The sequence below is a fragment of the Poecile atricapillus genome, chromosome 2, assembly GCF_030490865.1.
Source record: "Poecile atricapillus isolate bPoeAtr1 chromosome 2, bPoeAtr1.hap1, whole genome shotgun sequence".
NCBI lineage: Eukaryota > Metazoa > Chordata > Aves > Passeriformes > Paridae > Poecile > Poecile atricapillus.
In genome coordinates, this window is record NC_081250.1 from 64,039,623 (window position 1) to 64,062,927 (window position 23,305).

General features: G+C 40.5%; 1 protein-coding gene across 1 annotated transcript in view; it reads right to left on the bottom strand.

The window, feature by feature from the left end:
* PHACTR1 (phosphatase and actin regulator 1) overlaps positions 1–23,305 on the bottom strand; it is a 294,138-nt gene that overhangs the window by 47,952 nt on the left and 222,881 nt on the right. Inside the window, exons 6-9 of the mRNA XM_058832069.1 lie at positions 22,936–23,016; positions 16,122–16,301; positions 14,895–15,101; positions 4,361–4,691 (exon numbers count right to left, since the gene is read on the bottom strand). Of these exons, the coding sequence (XP_058688052.1) occupies positions 4,361–4,691; positions 14,895–15,101; positions 16,122–16,301; positions 22,936–23,016 (799 nt within the window). The remainder of the gene's footprint in view (positions 1–4,360; positions 4,692–14,894; positions 15,102–16,121; positions 16,302–22,935; positions 23,017–23,305) is intronic.

The following is a 23,305-nucleotide window of genomic DNA, read 5'->3' on the forward strand; positions in this document are numbered from 1 at the left end:
AGTTAAAACAAAAAATCTGAAAAAACTTCAAACCACTGTATATACATTTCTACTACAGGAATGTGTGTGAGAAACAGAGACAGAAGGCAGAGCTATAAATATTAAGTGTTTCTCTCCTTAGGCAATGCTAAAGTTTAGACAAGATGCAATTCTCTTGACAAGTTTTATGGAAGATAAATGTTTTCTGACTCAAATATGTTTCATAAGATTTACAAGACACTGGCGGTAATGTCTAATGCATTTCATTTCATAAATCTACAGTCTGAAGCTGAGTTGGGTGTCCCAGAGGAACTGGTCTCACACGCAGTCTTTTTGGACACAGTGATTTTTTACTGCTCTGCCACAGAGGCAATTCTAGCCTGGAGTGAGATATTGCTACTTAACAGCTCTTTAGTACATATGGTGAACAAACTGAGGACTGGATTCATCTGCACCCGCTCCTGTACATGAGCCCACAGAGTAAATTAAATTAATTGTCACCGTTCCAGGTGACTCAGGCTGAGAATTACACAGGCAAGGCAAACAATCAGGCTGTTTCAGATCAAGAAACTGCCTCACTAAGTCAAAATTAAAGACACATTTAGGTGTCACAAGAGAGTTTCTAAAGCTTCCTCAGCCACTGTTTGTGATGCACAGCTTCGGGGCATGGTCGTTGTTCTCAAATTCATTTCAGTCAGGACAATGAAATCTGCGTATTTTGGTGGCAGGGCTTACCAGATTTTCATCAAGTCCTAAAATGCATTCTGAAATGGCAAAAAATTGTGTCCAAATCTACAGTTTTACTTATGCTTGGCAAACACCCTTTGGGCTGGAGGGAAAAGTAATTTGCAGTAGGGCACAAATTAGCAACAGAGGCTGCAGAAAAAAGGTTACATGGAAATTACACATCTCTCTGTTTCACCTTAATCTACCATAAAACTGGTAATTTATCAGGGACAATAGAGGCAAACTGGCAGCACAAATGACATGTCATAATAGTCATACTATGACAAGGGGCAGATTGCCCTTCTGAGAACAGGTTATGAATAGATATTATAAGTACCAGAAAATGTTTGCAATCAAAAGCGTTAAGTGCACAAATCAACTTAATGTTCTATAATGTCTGTAATAAAACTGAACAAAAAATCCAGGAACTAACTGCCATTTGAAGTCATAAGAACAACTGGGACTTGAACAGCTATTACATGCCTTTTAATGTACCTTAAGATATTAACTTATTAATATGCACTAGATCTAGGTGAGGCAGTTACATGCAATCACTCCTGCAGAGGGGAAAATAGAGAGACTCAGTAACTTTCTCAGTAACTTTCTCAAGGTCAAGGACAGAAAAATCTGGCTCCCAGGTCTGTACAGAGGGAAAGCTCATTTTTCTCTGGCAAGCCTGTGGCTCATTGGCAAAGCACTGATTTCAACTATCAGTCTTCAGATGTTGTTAGACTATTTGAATTCCAGAGATCTTATCTGTGTAAGCAAAAAATCCAGATTGCTGGAGGAAGGGGAGGTTTTAGCCTTTCATTTGTTGTTCATGTCCACATTCAGAGACCTGGTGAACAAGAGAGTTGTGAGGGCTAAGAAAAGTTTACTGGACAAAATGTGGATTTCATACAAATTGATTCAGCAAATATCATTATAGTTTAAATGACCTTGAGGAGCTTCCACTGCACCAAAGAAACTAGATACAAGGAAGAAAAGGAAAAATTCCAGAAGAAGAAGAAAAAAATTAGAGCTGAAACCTGATCTGTACTTGTCTATATGATCATCTCTTATTAAAATCAAAACACTATTCTAAATAATCCCCCAAATTACCAGACTTGGCAGCAATATTACTGCAGCACCATGGCAATTATTCTGTAAAATTGTAGGATACTTTTGGGATAACAACTGAGATCAGAAGGAAAATCCCCTTAGTATTCACCAGAAGGTGCCCCAGAGACTTATCAGGCTCTCTCATCTCCTCAGGATTATTGACCCAGCAGTAGTGCCCAGTACTTTGCTAACTTGGAAGGATCAGCAAAGTGTAGGATGTCACTCCATATCCTATGCATGCTACAGATGTGAGCACACTACCAAATTCCAAACAGAGGAAGAAGATCTAGGATCTTCGCAGTTTTAACATGCCCTCAAGAGTTTTGGGCTCAAGTGTGCAGTGACAAATTCTGCAGTATAATTTCTCTGGGGTTTAATGCAGATTTTTACAATAAGGGAAAGTAAGTACTGTCAAAAATAGTAGAAAACAGTGGCATTTGGTGCAAGCAAATGTCTCCCCAGTTAAATAAACATATTTTTAAAATCTGCACAAATCTTCAAGCACACTTGGCAAATTTATCTAGATTACAATGTAGCTTGAAAAAAGGAGATGAAGAATTTAACAGCAAGATCAGCTCCACAGAACTGTAAATGGGTTGAAATACTTTTACCTCTGTATACTACAAAAATAACACTTGCTGTTGCAGAGGAAATGATCATGACCTATTTTCTCCCGTGTGAATGCGAAAGTTATTGATTTGTTTTGACAAGGAACACAAAGAAAGTACTCAATACATTAATCCATGATTTAACTAAGAGTTAGTCAACATAAAAAAGGCTATGAAAAATCTGTCTGCAATATCATGAACTAGGATTCATATTAATTTTAAATGTGAAGTATCAGTGTCACGACCTTTTCTTATTTTCCTCTTATTAATTGCAAAGGGAAGCAATTGCTTCTGACTGGGACATGAATGCTTGCTTATTCAGTTTTTAACAAGCAGCAGAGCTTCAGCTTCAAAATAATAGTTAAACCCAAACAGCATCACCGTCTTTCAAGCAGTTAAACGTATTGGTAGACATAAACATGATGGATGACTAGAAACTGGAGCATTCATTGCTGTGGGGCAACAGATGCCACAATGAAGTCATACTCTGAGAGATGTCACTGGCTCAGGATAACAAAGGGCCTTCTGCAGACAGTGTGAGCCAGACATAGACATCCGACCTAAGCTGGGGACGGCATGAGCAGTGCAGCCCCAAAGGAACATTTGGGAGACAACAGCTGTGCTCTGTGCCTGGTGCATTGAATTTTGGGGTGCTGCAGAGGCACCAGACCAGCCATGCTGGCAGTGTGAGAGGTAAATGGGTAGTCATTGAGTATGGCAGTGGAGGACAATGTGGATGCTCTTTTTATCCCACCTCTTCAGCTCTTTCACTGAAGGGAATAAGAATCTCCTTCACAGCCTTAGTAATTTCTCCCCAGCTGATAATTCCCCCATGATGCAGAAACATTAGACCCATGATGTAATCACAGATGTGTCAATATTCTGGTACTAAAATAAGGTGGCAGTGTGAGACAGCCTCTGGTCTCCTGACTTTTTCAAGCAGTAAGGAGAAACTGCCATCAATAATCCAGTTGTTTCCAGCTATGGAATATAATGAAGGTAATGTTATCAGACAGAAATACTGGGGTAAATCATTAGGCATTTTGTCTGTTAAACCTATTTAACAAACTATTTTGCCTTCCTGTATAACAGGATGATCTGATGCTCCTAGAACAAGCTGGCTACAAAGCTGTCCTTGGTACTAAATAAAACATGTAATTTTTCAGACTAGCTTCCCTGTTCTGGGACTTTCTCAGTTTTACTCTGCAAGGTGAAATAAATTTTCCAAAGCTTGCTGATGTTGTAGTCTATACAACATGCTTCACTTACTCAGATTACTTGGAGAGACATTCAGAGATAGTCATAAGTGACAATAACAAAAAAAAGTCCCAAGGTAGGTAAGGCATTTCTGATCAAATGTGCTACCTCATGCCAGATGCAAATGGCAAAGATGGTAGCTGCTGTGAAAGGAGTTAAATGCTTATTTTAGGATGAAACATATAATTTAATTTAAATTAATTTTAAAAAAATAAATATTGTATTAAAACTCTTCTAAGGGACTTGTAGGAAGTCCACATAGATTGTTTTGAGCTAATAGGAAATACTAATCAGATGCCCTGCTGGAGTGGCACACTGGATTCTAATTGCCCTCTTATGAATCTTCCTCTCCTTGCATTTAGCAATCCTCCACACAACTGGAGCTCCGCAGTTACATACTGCAAGCCAGGCATGTTCTATTAAAATCTTCTCCATTGGCTGTATTATCTACTTCCTTGAACAGGACAATGGGGTTCAGGAAATTTGATCTTTATTTCCTTTCTGCCACAAACTAGTCAAACAATCCTGGAAAGGCTCTGTTTCTCCAGAAATGACTCTGCCTTGAAGTTAGACCCCAGAGGAGACACCTCATTCAAGTCCTATGAATGCGACTCAAGTGATGATATTGATGCTGAGGTTAGCAGGAAACAGTGCACACCAGTATGGAATTTTAAAAGTTGATCCATTACCTTTCTAGCCTGTGCATGGTCATGGCTAGTGTTTTGTTCAGTTCCTCGATCATCCGGCACCCTGAAGGGTGAATGGGCAACGTGCTGGACCCAGAAGGAAGGTGCTGGCTGTGGCTGCCGTACTGGAGCTGGTGCTGGTGAGCTGCTAACTGGGATGGCAGGACAGTGTGATGCTGCTGGGTCAAAGGCTGCTGGGAGCTCTTCTGCGTGGAATAGGATGAGAGAGAGAGGTCTGGCCCCCCTAAAGGCATGCAAATCATGACTTTCTTTGGAGGTAGTGGAGGTGACAGTTTAACTGGCATACAAGGCAGTTTCACAGGAGCACCAGGATCTAAAAGAAAGAAAGAGAACGCTGGTGTTAATTTTCATGTCAGTAAGATGGAGGTGAGACTATCTGCTTGGGTGAGCAGGTACTGAGGTTGCTACTCAACATGGGAGTGTGCACACCTTCCCTGTTGTGACAGACAACTCCTACTGTATGCTCAGCATGGTCTCCAGAAAAAATCACTGTGGTTTTGCAGCACTCCTGAGTCCCACAAAAAACATCCCAGGGCTGTGCATGCCCCTTAATAAACACATTAAGCAATACTTAACAAGGCTTGTGGCACACTTTAAAGTCCTAATCCTCCAAAATAGCCCTGTGAGGTAGATGCAACTTCTTCCACTCAACAGGCACGAAAATAGGGGGAGAGCAATTAGGATGAGAGCAATTCAGTGTCTGAAGTTACAGGATGACTCACTACCATCACTGCCAGAACAAAAGCTCAGGGATTCCTGATCCATCTCAGCCACTGCAGTGCAATTACTGCAAGTCACACTTCTTACAGCTTTGTAATGTGCAAAACATCTGGTGTCAAAAATTACATTATAGGGCAAAAGAGAAAAGAAATAAGGTTTGAATACTAAACAGGACAGGTTAGGAAAAATGAAGGGTACATGAGGAGAAAAGTTAAAGGGCACTAGATTGTTAAAACTAATGTATTCTTTTACAGAAGTGGCAGGTATTTTTCTCTGGACTCAAGCACTGAATTTTACCTTTTTAACTCTAGTTAAAATGTTCACTGAAACCCATAGTTGATCAGCCAGGCAAAGACTTCCCTGATTTCAATGAGAAATCAATGAGAGGTCCACAAGCACTTTCTTCCAGAACTCAACTGCAGAATGGAGATTTTTGGAGTTGCACATATTTTCAGAAGGGAAAAGAAGTAACATGAGGGCTAGTAGTTGGTAGTAGTTGCCAAGACGGATGGAGGAAATGGTCATGACACATGCTAAGAGTGAAAGAGAGAGAAAATATATACACTGTGAGCAACAACTCTGAGTTTGTCTCTAGGAGGAAGGCCAGGCCTTTCTAGCCTGGAATACTGCACATATTTGTCTGCAATGTGGGTGAGGCTTGCATGACCTTTGGTCTCTTGTTGCTTCTGTCCACTCCTCTTGTTACAACATGGTAAGGGAATTGCTGGGCCAGAATCTTTTGACCTGAAGAAGCCTGGGAGTTAGATGCTGCTCTCCAAAGGTCGTCACTATTCTGAGCACTATCAGATTTCTATAGTCCTTTTTCAGATGGTTCTTTTTAGTTTAAACTATCCTTCCCCCCATTCCCTTCATTCTTTCTTTCTTCCTGGCCTGTTCTGGGTACTGCCTATTCTTCTATCAATATCTGATAGCTAGAATACACAAGGGTGATGTCAGGACTAGCAAGCAGTAACACTTCTTGAAAATGATTACGGCTTGTAAGGTGAAAACAGACCATGAGCCCAGTTCAAATATGTCTCTTGACTTATTTTAGTGCTAGTCACATCTTCCACAGCATCCACTTGGTATTAGTGGCTTTGATATGCTAGGAACAACACATTGACAGTGTAAGCCTTCCTTCTCTCTAGAGTGTTTAAAGGCTACTAATATAGAGGGGTCCAAGGGAGTGCAAAGATGAAACACTGCATGCTGGTTTTGGCTGGGGTAGAGTTAATTTTCTTCACGAGTCTGGTATGGGGCTGTTTTGGATCTGTGCTGAACAAAGTCTGAGTTGATAATACAGAGATATCGCTGCTATTGCTGAGCAGGGCTTGCACAAGACCACGGCCTTTTCTGCAACACTGCTGGGGAAACCTGGGATGCATGGGAACCTGGGAGCACACAGACAAGACAGGTGATCCAAAGGGATATTCCAGACCATACGGCATCATGGTCAGTATGTGAAGTGAAGGTAAGAAGGAGGAAAGGGGGGGATGTTAGGAGTGATGGTGTTTGTCTTACCAAGTAGCCATTACATGTGATGGGGCCCTGTCCTCTGGAGATGGCTGAACACCTGCCTGTCCATAGGAAGTAGTGAACAAATTCCTTGTTTTGCTTTGCTTGTGTGCATGGCTTTTGCTTTCCCTATTGAATTGTCTTTACCTCAGCTCATTCATTGTCTCACTTTTACCCTTCTGATTCTCTCCCTGATCCCACTGGTGGGGGAGTGAGTGGCTGGACAGGGCTTGGCTGCTGGCTGGGGTTACACCATGATGTAGGGGCATGGAGAAAAATCAGCCTTTCCACATTGCAGAGTGGAAGTGCTACAGAGAGTAGAATCCAAGTCTTTTGCCTTTCAATGTAATATCAAATCCACTTAACATGTTGTCTCTTGCAAAAATTATTCTGATGGCTCTACCAATGCTGAAATTAACTCATGGGTTTGCCAAAGCAGTAAAAGAAAAAAAACCAAAAAACCACATTCAGGATTTTCTATTCAAGCACATAAAGGTCTTCAAGTCACCTTGTTTTTCTTACAAACATATTATTTGCATACATTTCCTTTTTGTATCCTGCATAAAAGAACATATTCTTCAATAAAAGGTAAATAACAGAAAGAATAAAGAGTAAATTGTATAGAGCCCTGAGAATAAAGCTCCTATGGGATTTGTCATAAAAAAGTGGGTTTTTTCACACATTTATGCTTCAGGCAATTTAACTTCTAGTGCTTGTCCTGAATTACAAAGACTACACTGAGATCTGCACTTCCATTTTGACAAACACAGGTTGGTTTAAGATCCTTTTCTGCAGTATGTCAATTAAAGTCTTCATTTGACAGTGCCTGTGCCTGGATGCCCCATCACTCTGTGGCAGCCATCCTTAATGGTGAATTCAAAGAGATCCCAACTGCAGGCATCTCTTGCTTTTGACAAAAGAATAACTGGAAGTATCATCTGGGTTTTCTGCCTTTTCTTATCCTGAAGATCAGAGCAATGCTGTATGTTGGAAGCGAGCATGACATGTCAAATAACTCAGGTATAAAGCAAACAGGAATCCTTCCTTCTTTCTTCTAAATACAGCAAAAATATCTTTTCTCATCCAAGTATTCAGGCAGTAGAGTTGTGGCACAGGCATTGCAGCTCTGGAATTGCACAGGAGAAGAAATTTAGCTTAATTATTCTGAGTTGCCACCTATTCATTCCATCATGAATCAGATGTGCACACTCCAGTTTTGACTCTGCACAGCTAAGGTATGGACCTTTAGTTTTCACTTAAATTTAAACAAATTCTCCACATCAACATGTTTTCAATGGTACCAGTGCTGGGTGACTCCACTGGACACCTGCCAAAAATCTTGCCCATTATTTTTGAAGTCCTCATTCAGATTGACTGTGTTACACTCAGATTCTTGAGCTTGTCTGGATATGGTCCTAATATTAAAACAGACTCTTGGAAATGGACCAGAGGCATTAAGTCTACTTGTCTGCCCTTCACTTTCAGGAGAATTCTACTTTGTTTAAATAAAATGGTTACAAGGAGAATGATTACAATGGTAAGAGAGTTTGATCCATTTGCTGGGAAATACAACTCTGTATCTTCACTGACACCAGTAATGGAGACCCTGGTACTGCAAATTATAATGTGTGGTCTGATCAGTGACTACGCCAAACAAGTGTGGCCTTGCCCAAATCCATGGGCTCCAGGCATGCTGTTGGACTACCATCATCTACAGTAAAGAACAGCATCTCCTTGCATGTAAGAGTGAGGTGACCAAGCTTTACAGTTCTTGTTTGTTTTAATTTCACAACAAACATGATTTATGAACCAGGGGTGGTAACAATTTTTGTCTCCAGCATGGAATATACATCAGACATGGGCACCTGTAGATGAGTAAGAAACTGGACAGGGGAAATAAGAACAAGGAATCTATGATAAGTGTCTTCTCAGTGAAACATTACCAGAGTCTTAAATCATTGCACAAAGCACTCGTAACTGAAAAGAAGCAAACTGTGTGAAGCCAGGTGTGCAAGTCTGATTAATCTCTTCTGGCTGATGTTTTTCATGCTCAAGAGAATAATGAGCAATTTTGAAAGATGTTGGTTCCCAGTGGGGTTGTGACCACTCATCACTGTGTAATAACTTGTATACTAGAATTGATGAAAAAGATGTAAAGACATCAACCTCTCCATTCTTGATGACAATCAGTTACTTAAAAGATAGTTGTGGATGCCACAATATTGGCTACACCTCAGACCTTTGACAAGCAGGCCATCTCTTACCCTTTCCATACAGATAATTTTGCTAACATCTGTAGTTACTGTATGTCTTTTGGGGTTTTAATGAGATAAATATATGTTTATTTGTTGCACAGGTTTCCTACTATATGATTCTTCTGAAGTGTTGGTGAGACACTGGTGCTGTGCACCATGTACACAACAAGATGTTTCTTAGTCACTGAACATGGCTGGAGAATTGGTCAGCAGACACTGAAGTATAACTGCTGCAGATGGAGTGCTAGGAACTTCTGGATGTATGGCAGAAAAGGTTGCTGCAGCAGGGGCTCATTAAAATCTTCAAATGCTGCCACAGCTCAACTACAGCATGGAGAAAGAGGACATGCCTGGGGATCCTGGGCTTATGGCAGAGCTGGCTTTGTTTGCTATACTCCAGTGGCAGAAATGCTCTTGACTCCTTGCCAAATGTAAGCCAGAGTTGTACCCTGAGAGCAAGGAAGGACAACAGACTCCTGGGTGGTACAAGAAGAAACACAGCCAGGAGATCAAAGGATGCTTCTATTGATCAAAGGATTCCTTTCTATTCACCAGCGCGTAGACTACTGTGCAAGCTTAGTATCCACCAGGAAAGATATAAAAATAAACCAGAATGAGTCAAGCACAGGGTCACTGCAGTGGCTGAAGGCTAGAGAACCTGAGGTAGTGAGGTATGTTCAGCTTGGAGCAAAGACAGCTTATGGAGGGAACACTAAAGAACAGCCTCCCACAAGCAACCTACAAGCCAGGTTATCAATAAGGTGATACTCTTCAGTGGTGTGCAGTGGGAGGTGGAAAGACAGTGGACAAAAGCAAAACAAAAGAGGTTCAAGACTGGATTATAAGGAAAGTGTCTTCCCTGCCATGAGAAGAGGCAGTTAGTGGAGCAGGTTTATCCAGACAGATTGTATAGCTGACATCCGCTGAAGTTTTCAAGAGCCAGCTGGTCAAAGGCCTGACCAACCTGGTCTGATTCCATACTTAGCTCTGCTTTGAGCAGGAGGTTGGATTAAAGACCTACCAAGGCTCTTCCGCACCTGAATGACCTTATACTGTGACCTTTGGTGTACTATGTTCAACTACAAGTAATACAGCTTGTCATAAAGTTAATGAGATACTCTTTAAATTCCTTCCAAGTAACTAATTCTGTAAAATAATGTGCAAAAATCTCCCAAAACCCAACAAACAGTGCAAAAACCAGTGTGTCCTGTTGAGGGAGCTCCAAGGGGTGATATGCCTATTTGCTGGCACCATTTGGACAAGCAGCTTTTGCTTTTTCAGGTCTTCTCTCCTGTAATCACTTGTGCCTAAATGGTGAGAATCTCTTTTCTGGTTTCAATGAGTTATTGAGAAGATTCATAAAGACAAGTCAAAAACTGTTCTCAAAGATCTGCCATGCATCTCCTGCTGACTACAGCAAGATCTGCAGCCATGTCTTCAAGGGAAGATTTGAGACAGGAATTCTTTGCTGTTCCTCTGTGCCACATATGCATCCAAGATTCAGGTTGAATTTGGAGAACAAAAGCAAGGTATGATTAACCTAAAGATTGAAAAGTATAGCTCTGCATGAATTCCTGTGCAGGGCCTTGAAGAGGGTTTAAAAGATGAGATTTCCTGATGCCTGTATGTGATAGGTACTCCTCTGCAGGAAGCAGTATAGAGATGAATTATAGAAGGACAATCTGCACCAGGGTCCAGTTTTCATGAGAACCCAGTGAAGGAGAACTGCTTTTGCTCTGCTGCTTCTCCCTTTACACACAGTGAGAGAACTGTGCATTGTCTCCACGTGAATGTAACCTCTCTTCAAGAATGTAGCCTGACAGAGCATGCAGCTGGAGGTAACATCACAGTGGAAGAAGCTTCTGTATTATGTCTTGGGCTCATCTACAGAGGAGTCTCCTGATACATATGTGACCACTGCATTATAAAACACTGCAGAGTATTTACTGGACAAATTGTAGTTGCAAAAGCTTTTATGAAGTTGTCACTAATTACCAGTGTGTTGTGGCAAGGCAGCAGGACCCCAGGCATTCATGTTCTCAAAACTCATTCTTGTCTTGTCTTCATTGTCAGAAGCACCTTTTGAGGACTTTGACCATTTCCTACCCTGTTAAATGTTTGCCTCTGATTATAAATTAGTTCCGACTCTACACAGACATTATTAGAAAGCGCAATATCAGAAATAAGAAATGTGCTATGTGTCTCTTCAAAATTTTGAATGAAGAAAGTGAAAGAATGCAAAAAGCTTAAATGGAATAGATGAGTGGCCAGGCACAACCAAAGCTACACCCTATTCTAATATTAGGCTAAATTTTGGTTCAAACAGACTCAGGTGCTCCTGAGATCCCATCATAGTGGCACATATTTTGTTCTCTGGTGTTTTAGGAGCTTTTTGGGTTACTGGTGATTCAGTTGGAAAATATCTAATTATTTTCAGAAAACATTGTCTATGTGGTGAAAATTAACAGCTTAATGAATCAAGATCAAAGGGAACTTTACAACTGGGGTATATCAAATCAGACATGCCTAGTCTTGCTGTCAATTGGCTATTACAGATTTTATGATAAGCTGAGGACTTGAACACCAGCACCCCAATTAAATTTGGTCCCAGGTGATTATTTAAATTCTTCCTAAATTTTCAGTGAAGGAAGCTAGAAGTGCCCTAAATGCTGGGATCTGCACGTGAATATCAGAGAAATGAAACAACGAAAGAAATTCTATCTTGTGGACACTGTCTAATACTAATCACTAAATACTAATACTAATCAGTCTAATGCTAATCATGCTTGAAAACGAGTAGAAGGCTTACTAGTAGGAGGTGACTGGCCAACGGGACATGCAGTGCAGTGAAACAACGATATCAAAACAGTTAATGCTCATGTTTTTCTCCTAGAGTTGCCTGTCTTCTAGGGTTACACGGGCACTTCCACACCCAGTGCTGTGACAGGGATGTTCCCTGTGGAGGCAGCACCATCAAGACCACAGGACATGGCATGAAGAAAAGCACGGAGCATCTTCTGCAGTGGTGTTGGCAGCACTCCCAGTGGCTGCCCTGCAGTCTGCTCTTGGCTCTGGCCCTGTTTCTATAGTGTCCCACCTCTACAGAGCCTCAGCCTTGAGAAGAAGGATGCCAAAGCTGAGTGATTTATATTTGCTAGAGGCAATTCTCTCTTCCTTCCACCTTTAAAATGGAATTTTTTTCCTTTTCATTCTCCACAAAATTAAATGTGCTTTTATGTGTTTATTTAGGCCTGCTCCTTTATGTACATTTCTTATCAATTGAAAGGCCAATCTTTGTCTTGGCACAGGCGGATAGATATTTGAGGTGGTTCAAACTGCTTTCAGAGGAAAGGGATGTTTCTTTTCCATTTCTAAAACCTGTAATAAGTTCTTTGTCAAGCCCTGCAAGTCAGTTTTTTAAAAAAAAACTTTGGAATATTTTCACAGCAAGGGGTGGACTGACTTTTTCCCTCAAGGTTTGTATTTAAAATATTTTTTCTTTTTTTTTTTTCCCTGCTTCTGGCCATGTCTGTAGTGATTTTTAATATATGCTTTTATAAAACATGTTTCTATTAAATAGATACACTTATGTACACATACACACATACGTAGACAGAAGTTGAGTAGTTTCTGCATTTTCACCTGTGTACCTAAACGCTTCACAGAATCACATTTCCTCTCACAGTCTCTTGAACAGAGCTACTGGACCATTAAACCTCTGTCACTCTCCACTAGCCATGCCTGGTATGTCTTAATTTGTCCTTCAACCTTTAAAAAAATTCTTCAGTAGAAAAATGTGTATGCAGCAAGAACTGAAAAGCTTTTGGTTTGAATATTAGAATTCAGATTTTGCTTGTTTTCTTACAAGCTGAGGATGTCTCTGGAGTAATTAGAAAAAGAATAGCATTAATTCTGCTTCTCACTGAGGAGGCTGCTTCATTAGGCTTGATTGCTCATTTCCAAAGATTGTACATGGCTAATATAATTACCACTGGAGAACACAAGGCATTGAGCAACATGTATATCCTTTGGACCACCAAAGTAAATGGACCCTTAAGAACAAGCTGAATACTTTTATTTATAAGGAATGTATAAACGAGGGTTTCAGTTCCAGCGGGAATAACTGTCAATTGAATTATGGCTCTATGACTAAATTTGAATCTCTGTTCTTTTACCCTGAAGGTTCTGTATATGCATGTATGAGAGCCTATCTATACACACATACAAGACTTTCTATAGTTCTAGATGAGACATCACTGAAGGCCACCACAAAGTAAGAGAAGTCACAGTTCTGTTTTGCTTTCATTGGAAAGTCATCACCATCAAGCAACTCTCTTATGCTGATAACTTGAGCCTGATTCTACTTCACACAAAATTTGCAGCTGCAGAAAAAACAAAACTACTTGAGAAGCCCTCATCCTTTGATTCTTCTGTTATCTCTTGCAAAAGAATGGCTTATGAATTGAGGATATTTAGTAGCTGAGATTTTTTTCCTATGCTATTCCTAAATTTTTATTTCTTCCATGTTGGCCTCATTTCTGAGCAACTTCTTATAACTGGGACAGAGTTTTATGGGAGATCATAGGGAGCTGGTTTTGTCCTTAGGTGAAGCCATGAATACTTGCTACTTGGCCTTGCATGCTGCAGGATTGCCCATTCAGTTTGTAGCAAAAGACAAAATACTAACCATTATGTGCAGATTTTGGCAGGTAAGAAAGTAAAGAGGTTTCACATAAAATGTACAAAACTATATAGGACAAAAAAGTGTGGTCATCCAAACAGAAACATGAAGAGACTACGTAGAGATGAGAGAAAACCAGAACATGTTCTTTCCTAATGAGCTCTTTCCTGATTTAGATCTTAAACCTGAATAAAATGGGTATTAACTGTCTGGGAAAAAACCTACAATATATAAATGTAGGCAGACCATTTCTCACATCAGTTCTGAAAATATCAGGGCAGGATTAACACAAGATCAACCCAGGGAATGACTGGTAGCTGCCCCACTACAAAGATGAACCACACCTCATATTCAACTCAGGATTTTGAGGTGCTGCCTCCTGCGCAGCAGCTGCAGTTATGAGCAGACTGTTCAAAAGGTTCAGGAAAGCATTTAGGGAATCTATTTTGGTCTGCATAAATATAGCCATCCTTTGCTTCAGCAGTCCAAATGAGAGACTGGGAGGATGAGGAGGATGAGGAGGAGGAGGAGGAGGAGACACACCCACATCCACCTAGAACTTTGAATCCCAAAGAGCTTGGACACTTGTGAAAACATGTGGAACACAAAACAGAGCCTTGTGTTGTTTACTGTTTCTACCTATCATGCAGTGAGAGCTAAACTGCAGCATAAAGTGGAGGGCATCAGTATCATGGTCATTGGGAATTGGAGCTGGACTCACCAGTAGGAGGGGAGTAGTCAGAGCAGCGGTGGAAAGGGAGAACATTTCGTCAAACAATGTAAGCACTGAGGCAAAACGGCAAGAAGTCATAGGACAGAATTACCCGTGTAAGGATCGGGGGGCAAGTAAAAGACAAACATGTGGAAAAATATAGAGTGTGTGGAGGGGGACCTCCCTTATCTGGCAGTTGAGGGGTCAGGCAACAATCAGCAAAAGGAGAAATCAAAACTCTCCCTTTCCCCTCAACTCTCATGCCTTTCCTCATTAAGGGCATTTAAAGATATCCTAGTATTTTTCTGATACTTCCTTTCCCATCAAAGCACATCCTGCAATTTCAGTGGTGATGGTAAGTCTTGATGAATAAGAGTGAGGAAGGTTAGGAAATGCCACAGCGGTCTTAGGTAATTACAGCTGAGAGGGGAAGTGCCCCTGGAGCAACCTTGATGAAGGTGCAGTCTGAAGATTTCACGATCCCTGCCCTAGGTACAGCACATACATCACCAGCACACACAACAAGTGCAAACAGCATTACAGAAAGAGGAAGAACACTGAGAACCTTGCTACAAAGGCAGCTTTTCCTATAAGGGAAACGGTGGGGCTGAGGGTCCAGGAATACCTACTTACCAGTTAAGTGGCTGGCAATCCTGGCAATAGGTTTAGGAGGCAGGGCAGGGGGCTGTTTGAGGAGGGACAACTGTTTCACTGGGGTGTCCTCATGGTCTCCAGGGAAAGCAGCAGATTTTTTGGGGGGAAGTAGCAGGACTGGCTTAGCTGTAGGATCTTGGGACAGGAGGACGCCGGATTCATTGGATGTGGGGCTCTCTTCAGACACTGGAGGACACAACCACATCATAGACGCAACAACGTTACGAGCAAAGCAGCAGCAGATACAGCCGAAGTCAGACGAGAAAAGCAGCACAGCAATGCAGATTAGAAATGACTCATAGATTTCACCCAAACATTGTATAACATAGAAAGGAGGAAAGAAGGAAGGAAAGAAAGTAAAAGAGAAAGAGTAACACACATCTGCACAACAGCCAAATTTCCCATTACTTCCGACAGAAGCCAGCTCCCCCATGTCAGGCTGGGATGTACTCCCACATCTGGAACACAAATCAGGTTTTATAATGTCACCTCTCTGATGGTCTGTCACCACAGCTTGCCTAGGACCAGGTATATTGGCAGGTGGCTTGTAAACTTATCCTGTTAAAAGTAAAAAGCACCTCACGGGGCCTAAGCTATTTTGAAAAGGCTGCATAGCTGTGCAAGATCATGGATGACAACTTCTACTGCTCACTTTTCCTCACTTGACCTTTGTCCACAACCCTCAGCAGCACAACATGATGCAGAAAGAGGAGCTAAGCTAGATGTAGAGCACTGCTGTCTCTCTGCACAGGCTGGGGAAGAAGAGCAGCCAGCCTCACCCAGGGTAGGGCAGCTGACTGTGTTAGTTACTGACAGATGTGTCATGGGAACATCACACAGTACCACGTGGCAGGCAGAGGGTATGATGTTGTACCCCAGGGTTCAAATGTGTTGTAAGGTCTCTGCTCTAAAGCCCATTGGCACATCTGAGATGCAGACAGAGAGCTGGAAACCTACTTTTATATGTTCACAAAGTGAAGTGGTTTTGCCTTACTCCGAGAGAAGTTACTTGCTTAGAAGTAGAGGTTACTTATGTCAGTCAAAATTTCTTGTGGAACACTCAATCTCTATGCTGTCAACTCCTTCTACACCAGAAGACCTTCATTTTGACAAGAATTTCTCAGGGCTAAACAGAAAATGTTAGAAGTCAAAAACTTGTTTCAAACAGCTTAGAGTATCTACACCACAACATAAACGAGATGTTACCTGTCCCATCCATGATCTCTGTGGTTGGGAGCACCTCATATGAGCAGGGTTCCACAGATGCTGGGACTGACTCCAGTTCTGCTAGAGCTGGCAGGGACACCTGGCTAGAGCTCAGTCCGGAGCCCAGAGGCTGCCCATTCTCCAAAGCTGCATCTTCATTTGGTATGGAAAGTTCCCCATCTGTTCATAGTTGAAGGAAAGAAGAACAACAAAAAAAGAGACATAAATAAGATGCAGACAGAATTTTAAATGAAATCTATCCCCATTAGACTGTTTTCAAGTGAGGAACCTGTACTGAGATCTTCTATGTACACATGCACTGGGTTTACATGGAAAGGTTTTGATGGCGGGGGGGCTACACAGGTGACTTTTGTGAGAAGCTGCCACAAGTGTTCCCTCATGGAACCAGTTCCAAGCTGGACCCACTGCTGGCCGATGCTGAGACTATAAGTGATGGTGCTAGCACCTCTGGGGTAACATATAATTTATGTCAAATACATGTATTGATCTTTTGCTCTACCCTGGAATGGTCATTATGAACCGTGGTCTAAGTTGGTTGATTCCTGACCATCCTTGATCCATGTGGACATATAGTCCCATCCAATGCAAAACAAAAAATCTGTTTTCCCTCTCTCAGTTTAATCTGGCAAGTCAGGGATGATAGTAGGCTGGAACTAAGGAATATTAATACATACTGTATATAATATTTTAACATTAATAACAAGAATTATTATTTTTTCCTACACCAACTTTTATGCTATAAGGGACATGAGCAAAATCACAGGGGTATGTCCCTATTTTACATACAAATCACCGCATTTTAGGTAAGGAAGAGAATAATTTTTATAGTTGCCTGATGTAAGATCTTGATACTGGGATATATCAGATTCCATTTAGAAAGCCTGTTTTTATAGTTACTAATAATATGTCCTCTATCTGAGCAAAATTTCTGTGACAGCAGCTAGCATTTTCCTTCCTATCAAACACCCCTTCACATTAGAAATAATAAAGAGCAGAAGAAAGGATTCAGACTATGCTCTATAGTGTCAACCTGCATGATTTTTATCTCTGAACTTGTTAAGCACAGCACCCTGGAACCTGGAGGCACTGACTACATGGACATCACAATTAGAGTTTTATAAAGCAAAGTGTTCAGCCCCTATGGTTACAAATGGAAGCCTGAAAATATAACTGAAATGTGACCTGTAAAACTAAAAACCAGCAGGCAAATATGCGGAACTTGCTTTTACTAAGCATTTAAATTACTTCTAAAAATGAAACTCAGGATTTCAGAATATGGTTTTAGATTTTTGGGCACCACTGATTAGCCATATTACTGCTCAATATACGGAGTGGAGATGTATATCAGTCAAATGAGTGCACATTTTCCCCTCATAGGGCTAAGATGTACAAACCACTTTGGAAACAATACTGAAAAGAGAAAAAAGTCTCATTTTGGTGCTAGTATACAGCAATTAACAAGTCTGAAAATACATTAGCTGATAACTATTCAGAATTATGCTTCTGCCATTTAAAGCTTCTCTACAGCAAGTGAAGATGGTCTTCTGTTTATTTTGGAATTATTATAAATACCAAGGTCTTGACTTTCTTGGTTTTGCTGGAGGCCTTTTGGAGACCCAGAGAGCTATTATGGTAATGCAGTCACATCATACTAGACTGAAACCTGACCCGTGGCTTTGAGAGATCAACTGTGCTGGCTAAAAGGTGGCAACATGAATTAAAGCTAATGGCTTTGGTGTTTGCAGCACAGCCTCCTTTCTAACTGCTATGGCCATTCTATACAAAGCTGTTTACTTCCCTAGGTAGCAAAAATCAAAAATTAATTCAGCCAGTATTTAAGCTGATCATTTTTGGACTTAGCTGTTTGGGTAGAAATGCTGTGGGTTCTGTGCTGGCTCTGTCTCCCTTTTATAAAGACACACACGTTTATACGTGTTTGGGATAAGGACTGATGTTCTCTCAGTTACCTGGTTTCATGAAAGAGCCTGTTTCTTATGTAGAGCATCTGCTTCTTGAATGAAAGGCAGTGACTGTGCCCAGCAATGTATTCATTAATTCAGACTAAATTTGACTGTAACTATGAGAAATGTATGCATGACAAACCCAGTAATGTTTGCTTTTTGAAGGGATGACTGCACATTCTTCATGAAGTGAGATGCCTACTGTAACATGCTGAGCATCTTGAAATCCTACTTTCTTAAGTGTGTTATGTGCTTCTCAAGGTATATTAGCATGATTTAGAAAAACAGCATTTGAATGACCCACGAAGCAAAAAAAAAGTAAAACGTAAGATAAAATTTTGGCTTTTATCTTTTGTCATAATACTAAAGCATGGCAGCTTTCTTGTACTGACAGTATAACCTTTTTAAATCTTACATCTGATATCTTTAATCTTGATTTACAGTCTAAAGTTTGTCCTTGGATTTGAATGAAATCATCAGACATGGCACAGAATCATGACTGAAATATACATCTTAAATCAGGTATTGCTTAAAGAAGAGCTACATGGGGAGTTGCTTAAGTACAGCAAACAGATCAAAGATGGGGAAAAAATAATTTGTAGAGGAAAGAGTATCTTAATGTGAATTAATCCTGCATCAGAGATATGCTTGACAACCAGATATAAAAGGCAAATTACTGTTTATTTTCAAAATATTAAAGCTATTCTAGTTGGCTGACATACAAATGAAAAGAATCCTGGTAATGCAATTATTACATATACATAGATGTTTTCAGGAACTGGCTATGAATTTAAAGTTAATTTTTCACAGTGATAACCCATGTAATCTCTTGTTCTCAGACTTGCTAAATCCTTTGCTATTTTCAGAGTCTGGTGCTACTTAGTGGAGAATGACTTCCCCTAAGCCCACGAGCTTTAGTAACATCAGCTGAGAGTGAAGCTGGACGGGTCCATGAGGGAATAGCTTGACCTCTGCAACAAGAGAGCACATGAAGGCTGCTCTTCTCTTACTCAGGAGACTCTGCACACCTGAAGTCACTGAAGAAATGGGGTCTCAGAGGAAACTCTGATGCAGAGGACTCTACACAGACACTTTGATTAACCTCAGCATGTGAAAACAACAGCATGGGATGAAGGCCTAGAGATACATAGATGATGTCTTCAAAACCTGTGGCACCTGAGCATGGTCTGTACTCCTGAACACACCTGCAATTTCCACACTCAGGCACTTCTAAAACATTGCCTGGTGTGAAGCAACTCATTGTGCATCGCACTGACTGACACAAACCAGTCCTGTTGTGTTTCCCCTGTTGTAGCTCTGCCTACCCTCTCGCTGTGTCTTTTAACTCTGAATACCTTGGACTTTATGCATATCTGAAAACTGCCATGCTCATGCATTCCTTCTACAGAAGAATGGCTATGGAAGTCAAAATGGACAATTTGAAATCCTGGGTTAATTTTGGAATTGGGTTGTCTCCTTCAGTACTTGTCTGCTCTCAAGTAGACTGTTCAAGCAAGGAATTCTTGATGGCAAAGACCAGACCAGGAAGGACAGAGTAAAATTCATTGTCATTCTCTGCCATGACTCCAAGGGTGGGGAATGGAAAATTGAGTGTTCTTGCATATGGTCAAGACCTGCCCCTGGAACAATTTCCCAGCCTTGGTGGCTACCTTAGCACAGTAGCTGGGATCCTCCAAAACCTCAGTCCCTAAGCAGACCCTGATTTTGTGGGATTCCATGGAGTCTGAGACAGGCTGCTTCTGGAAGAGTTCAAAATTTTTCAATTTCACTGCAGCACAACTGGCTCTCTAGTGGCTGCCATGCCTTCCTCTTTGTTGCATTACCAAAGCCACTTCTTCAAGTTTGTCCTCACATACTGTCACAAAATCTGCTTTTGTGTATAAATGCAACATGTCCAAATCCTGTCAGGACTTAGGTTACCTGAAATTTAAGTCTAAATCCATCATTTTAATTAGATAGAGAATATTAAAATACAGGAATAGAAAAGATGAAGACTGCCCATGTTTCCTTGAAAAACCATTGCCTTTGGAGTAAGTAATTGGTACACACTCATATTCAGGAATTTCTCACTACAGGCAATCTCATCTACATTCAGAAAGACAAAGAGGTATCAAAATAGTAGATTTAGTTCTTTGACCAACAGCATGAAACAGTGGGAAATTCTAACGACAGACGTTTTTGGGACAGTTACACCTTCATGTGAAAATCAAGGTCTGTACCTATGTGCAGGAGCAATGACAAAGCAAAAATATGAGTTCTTCTAAATATTGAGGTATGTTCTGTGATGCAGGTGGAAGAGGTATTTTTAACCTCTCAGCACTATCTGTCCACAAACTATTAAAACAGCAGGAGCTTCATCAGATAATTCTTCAACTTACTATTTTCCAAAAGTACAGAGTATTTGAAAAAATTATAACCTTTGCCTACATTTTTAGAATACTCAAGCCACAGAGCCCTGGAAATGGAAGATAACAGAAACGGATTCTGTCATGAGTTTGATCCTTAGCAAGGAAAGAGCTCTCTGCAGTTCGGGCAGGAGCAGCTTCATGTGACTAATTTAAGTGTGGGGGTCAATGAAATGAGAGCAGCAATTCTTGTTTTCCAAATTCAGCAGCTGGACTGCAGTGACTCTCCTATGTGTGACTACTGTGACTTACTGCACTCTAATAATTTTCACCTGCTGGGTGACACCAAGTCCTCTGAAAAGCCAGAAAATTCTGAAGCAACAGGTCAGAGCACCATTTTTAACAGCAGGCAAACAAACCAGCTAATTATGCTTTTCTTCAACATAGAAGACATGACAAAACAAACACTAAGAACAAGGCAAAAATTCTTGTTCTTGGGTCAGTCTGTTTGCACTGTTTCCTTTGATTAGTATGGGTTTTTAAAGAAAGAAAAAGCCAAAATTATTCACAGGCCTGCTTTGCCCATGTCTTTGGAAAGGGAGACAAAGAGATTTACACCTACTGTCTGTGCAAGATGCCTCTTGGCATGGAAGGTGCTACCACAATCAAATAAAGTGTTCTGCTAGGAAATGCTAAAGGTCTGTTGTTTTCTTGAAGGCTTAGAGGTTACGTAACAGGAATTACAGAGAAAATGTTGCTTCCACTTAAGGTTATCAATGAAATATATCCTTTATTAGTATTAGTCTCAGATTATTACACCACTGAAGGAAATAATATTTTTGCTATACATCTTGCCTTGTTCATATCTGTGTATCATCATAGCTCTTTGAGTACTGCTGCTATTCTTGTGTATTACCACTTTCTTCTCTGCCCTACCTCTTTCTTTTCATATCAGCTTTGTAAAGGTGAAAAATTACTATAAGGAGGAATTAATTTCTTTCTTTCAGATATCTCCAGACAACTTAGAATCTGCTTTACAAGATGACCCAGAAGTTTACAAGCTACATCATTATTTGATCAATAGAAAAAAGTGTGGTGCTTTGGTAGCAATACAAGGGGAATCTTCCCAAGTTTCAACATGGAAGACAGAGTCAGACTTCACAGAAAAGATTTTTCCTGGGGAGGCCTTTAGGTTTATGTAGGGATGGTCCAGAGGGTGGCTACATGTGAGATGTGAGGCAGGGATGAAGGAGGTCACACCTGGGACAGATGTATGACTGAAGGCTGCCTTCTGAGCTGGATGAGGCACTGATCACTTGGTGAGACAGCCTGGACCACACCTCACTGGCTGCGGGACCAATCTGTGCCCACACTACAAAATGCAGACAGCACAAAGCAGTGAGAAGGGCAAACCTATTGACAGGAGTTGTTTTTACTCTGAAGTTGCATCTAGGATGATTTCTAAGCCAGCAGGTCACAGTGAGAGCACACTACAACACATAACTGGTAGAAACTGTAAAATTTAACAATAAGCACATTTTTGCTGTTGTTTGTTTTTAACTTAAAAAAAATTAGCAGCCTGGGTTAGTAAATTTTTAAATTCCTAATAAGCTAGAGTAAAAAGTAGGTAGCAGATTTAAATGGATTTATGAAGTAGGCTACACTTCTAATATCTGTGAAAGTTTCTAAGTTCTATTGATTTCTACCAGATTTTGTACTGCTATTGTCAAAAACTTTTAGACTTCAAATTAATGAGGCTTTAAAGAACATGCATAAGTTCTATTGTGATTAAGAAGTAACTTTATTATGTCTTTATATAATTTGTTGAATTAATTGCCTTAGGTATTGGCAAGGGAAGTAGCAAAACAAATGAAAGATGCACTCAAAGACTGACATATATGTAACAGATGTCAATTATGTATTGTGTTACCAGTGTAAAACAATGATGTTCGTAAAACAATGGCATTTTGCAAAAACAAGACATTACACACTCAACAAATTAATTATCCTGAAGAAGGAATTATTATCTCTTCTGAGTTGTTTCAAGGGAAAGTACATTGTTCTGTGCTCATCAGGATCCAAAATCTTTAAATGTTTCCCTTTTCCACAACAGTTATTCTCAAAGTGACTCAACCAGACAATGACAACACGCAGAGGCACAAACCCACATTTGTCCACAGTCTGGATGTTTTGCAGTCAGTGACTACTGCCTATTGCTGTGAGTTTTATTTGTATTGCTTTACATTTCTGATTAGTTTTCATTTTTATTTGCTAAGTAACTATCACACTTATCCAACAGAGAGGGCCAGACCATGGCAAAGTCAAGAGAAGTGTTTAGAGATCTTATTTTGCATAGTCTTGCAATTCAGAACTCTATTACCAGTTCCTAGTGTTACAATTATGCAGTGTCTGCTCATAAAACTATATGGGATGTCAATTTATCGTTGTGAAAAGAACACCACTTACCTTTATCAAAAATTTCTTTCAGCACTCCCCGTTTTATAAGCTCCTCTCTGCTTTGTCTCATTGACATTTTTCTTTCCAAAGCTGTAAGCAAAGGATAAGGGTCAATATAAAGAGAAAAGAAGGGAAATGATTGTTTTAAAAGGCTCTATGCCTCTTAAAAGCACTTAGAAAATGCTTTCTCCTCTTCATGTCAGTGGCAGTTTAGCATCCTGAAATAAAGGCTACTGATAGTCCAGAGAATCTGTCTGCTACTGTAGTGTGGCTGTTGTTGACAGGAATGGTGGTAGACTGACTGCTTTGAGGGCATGTCTGCACACCCACTGCTTGATTTAGACACAAAAAGCCAAACATTTCTGATTTCTGTGGAGAA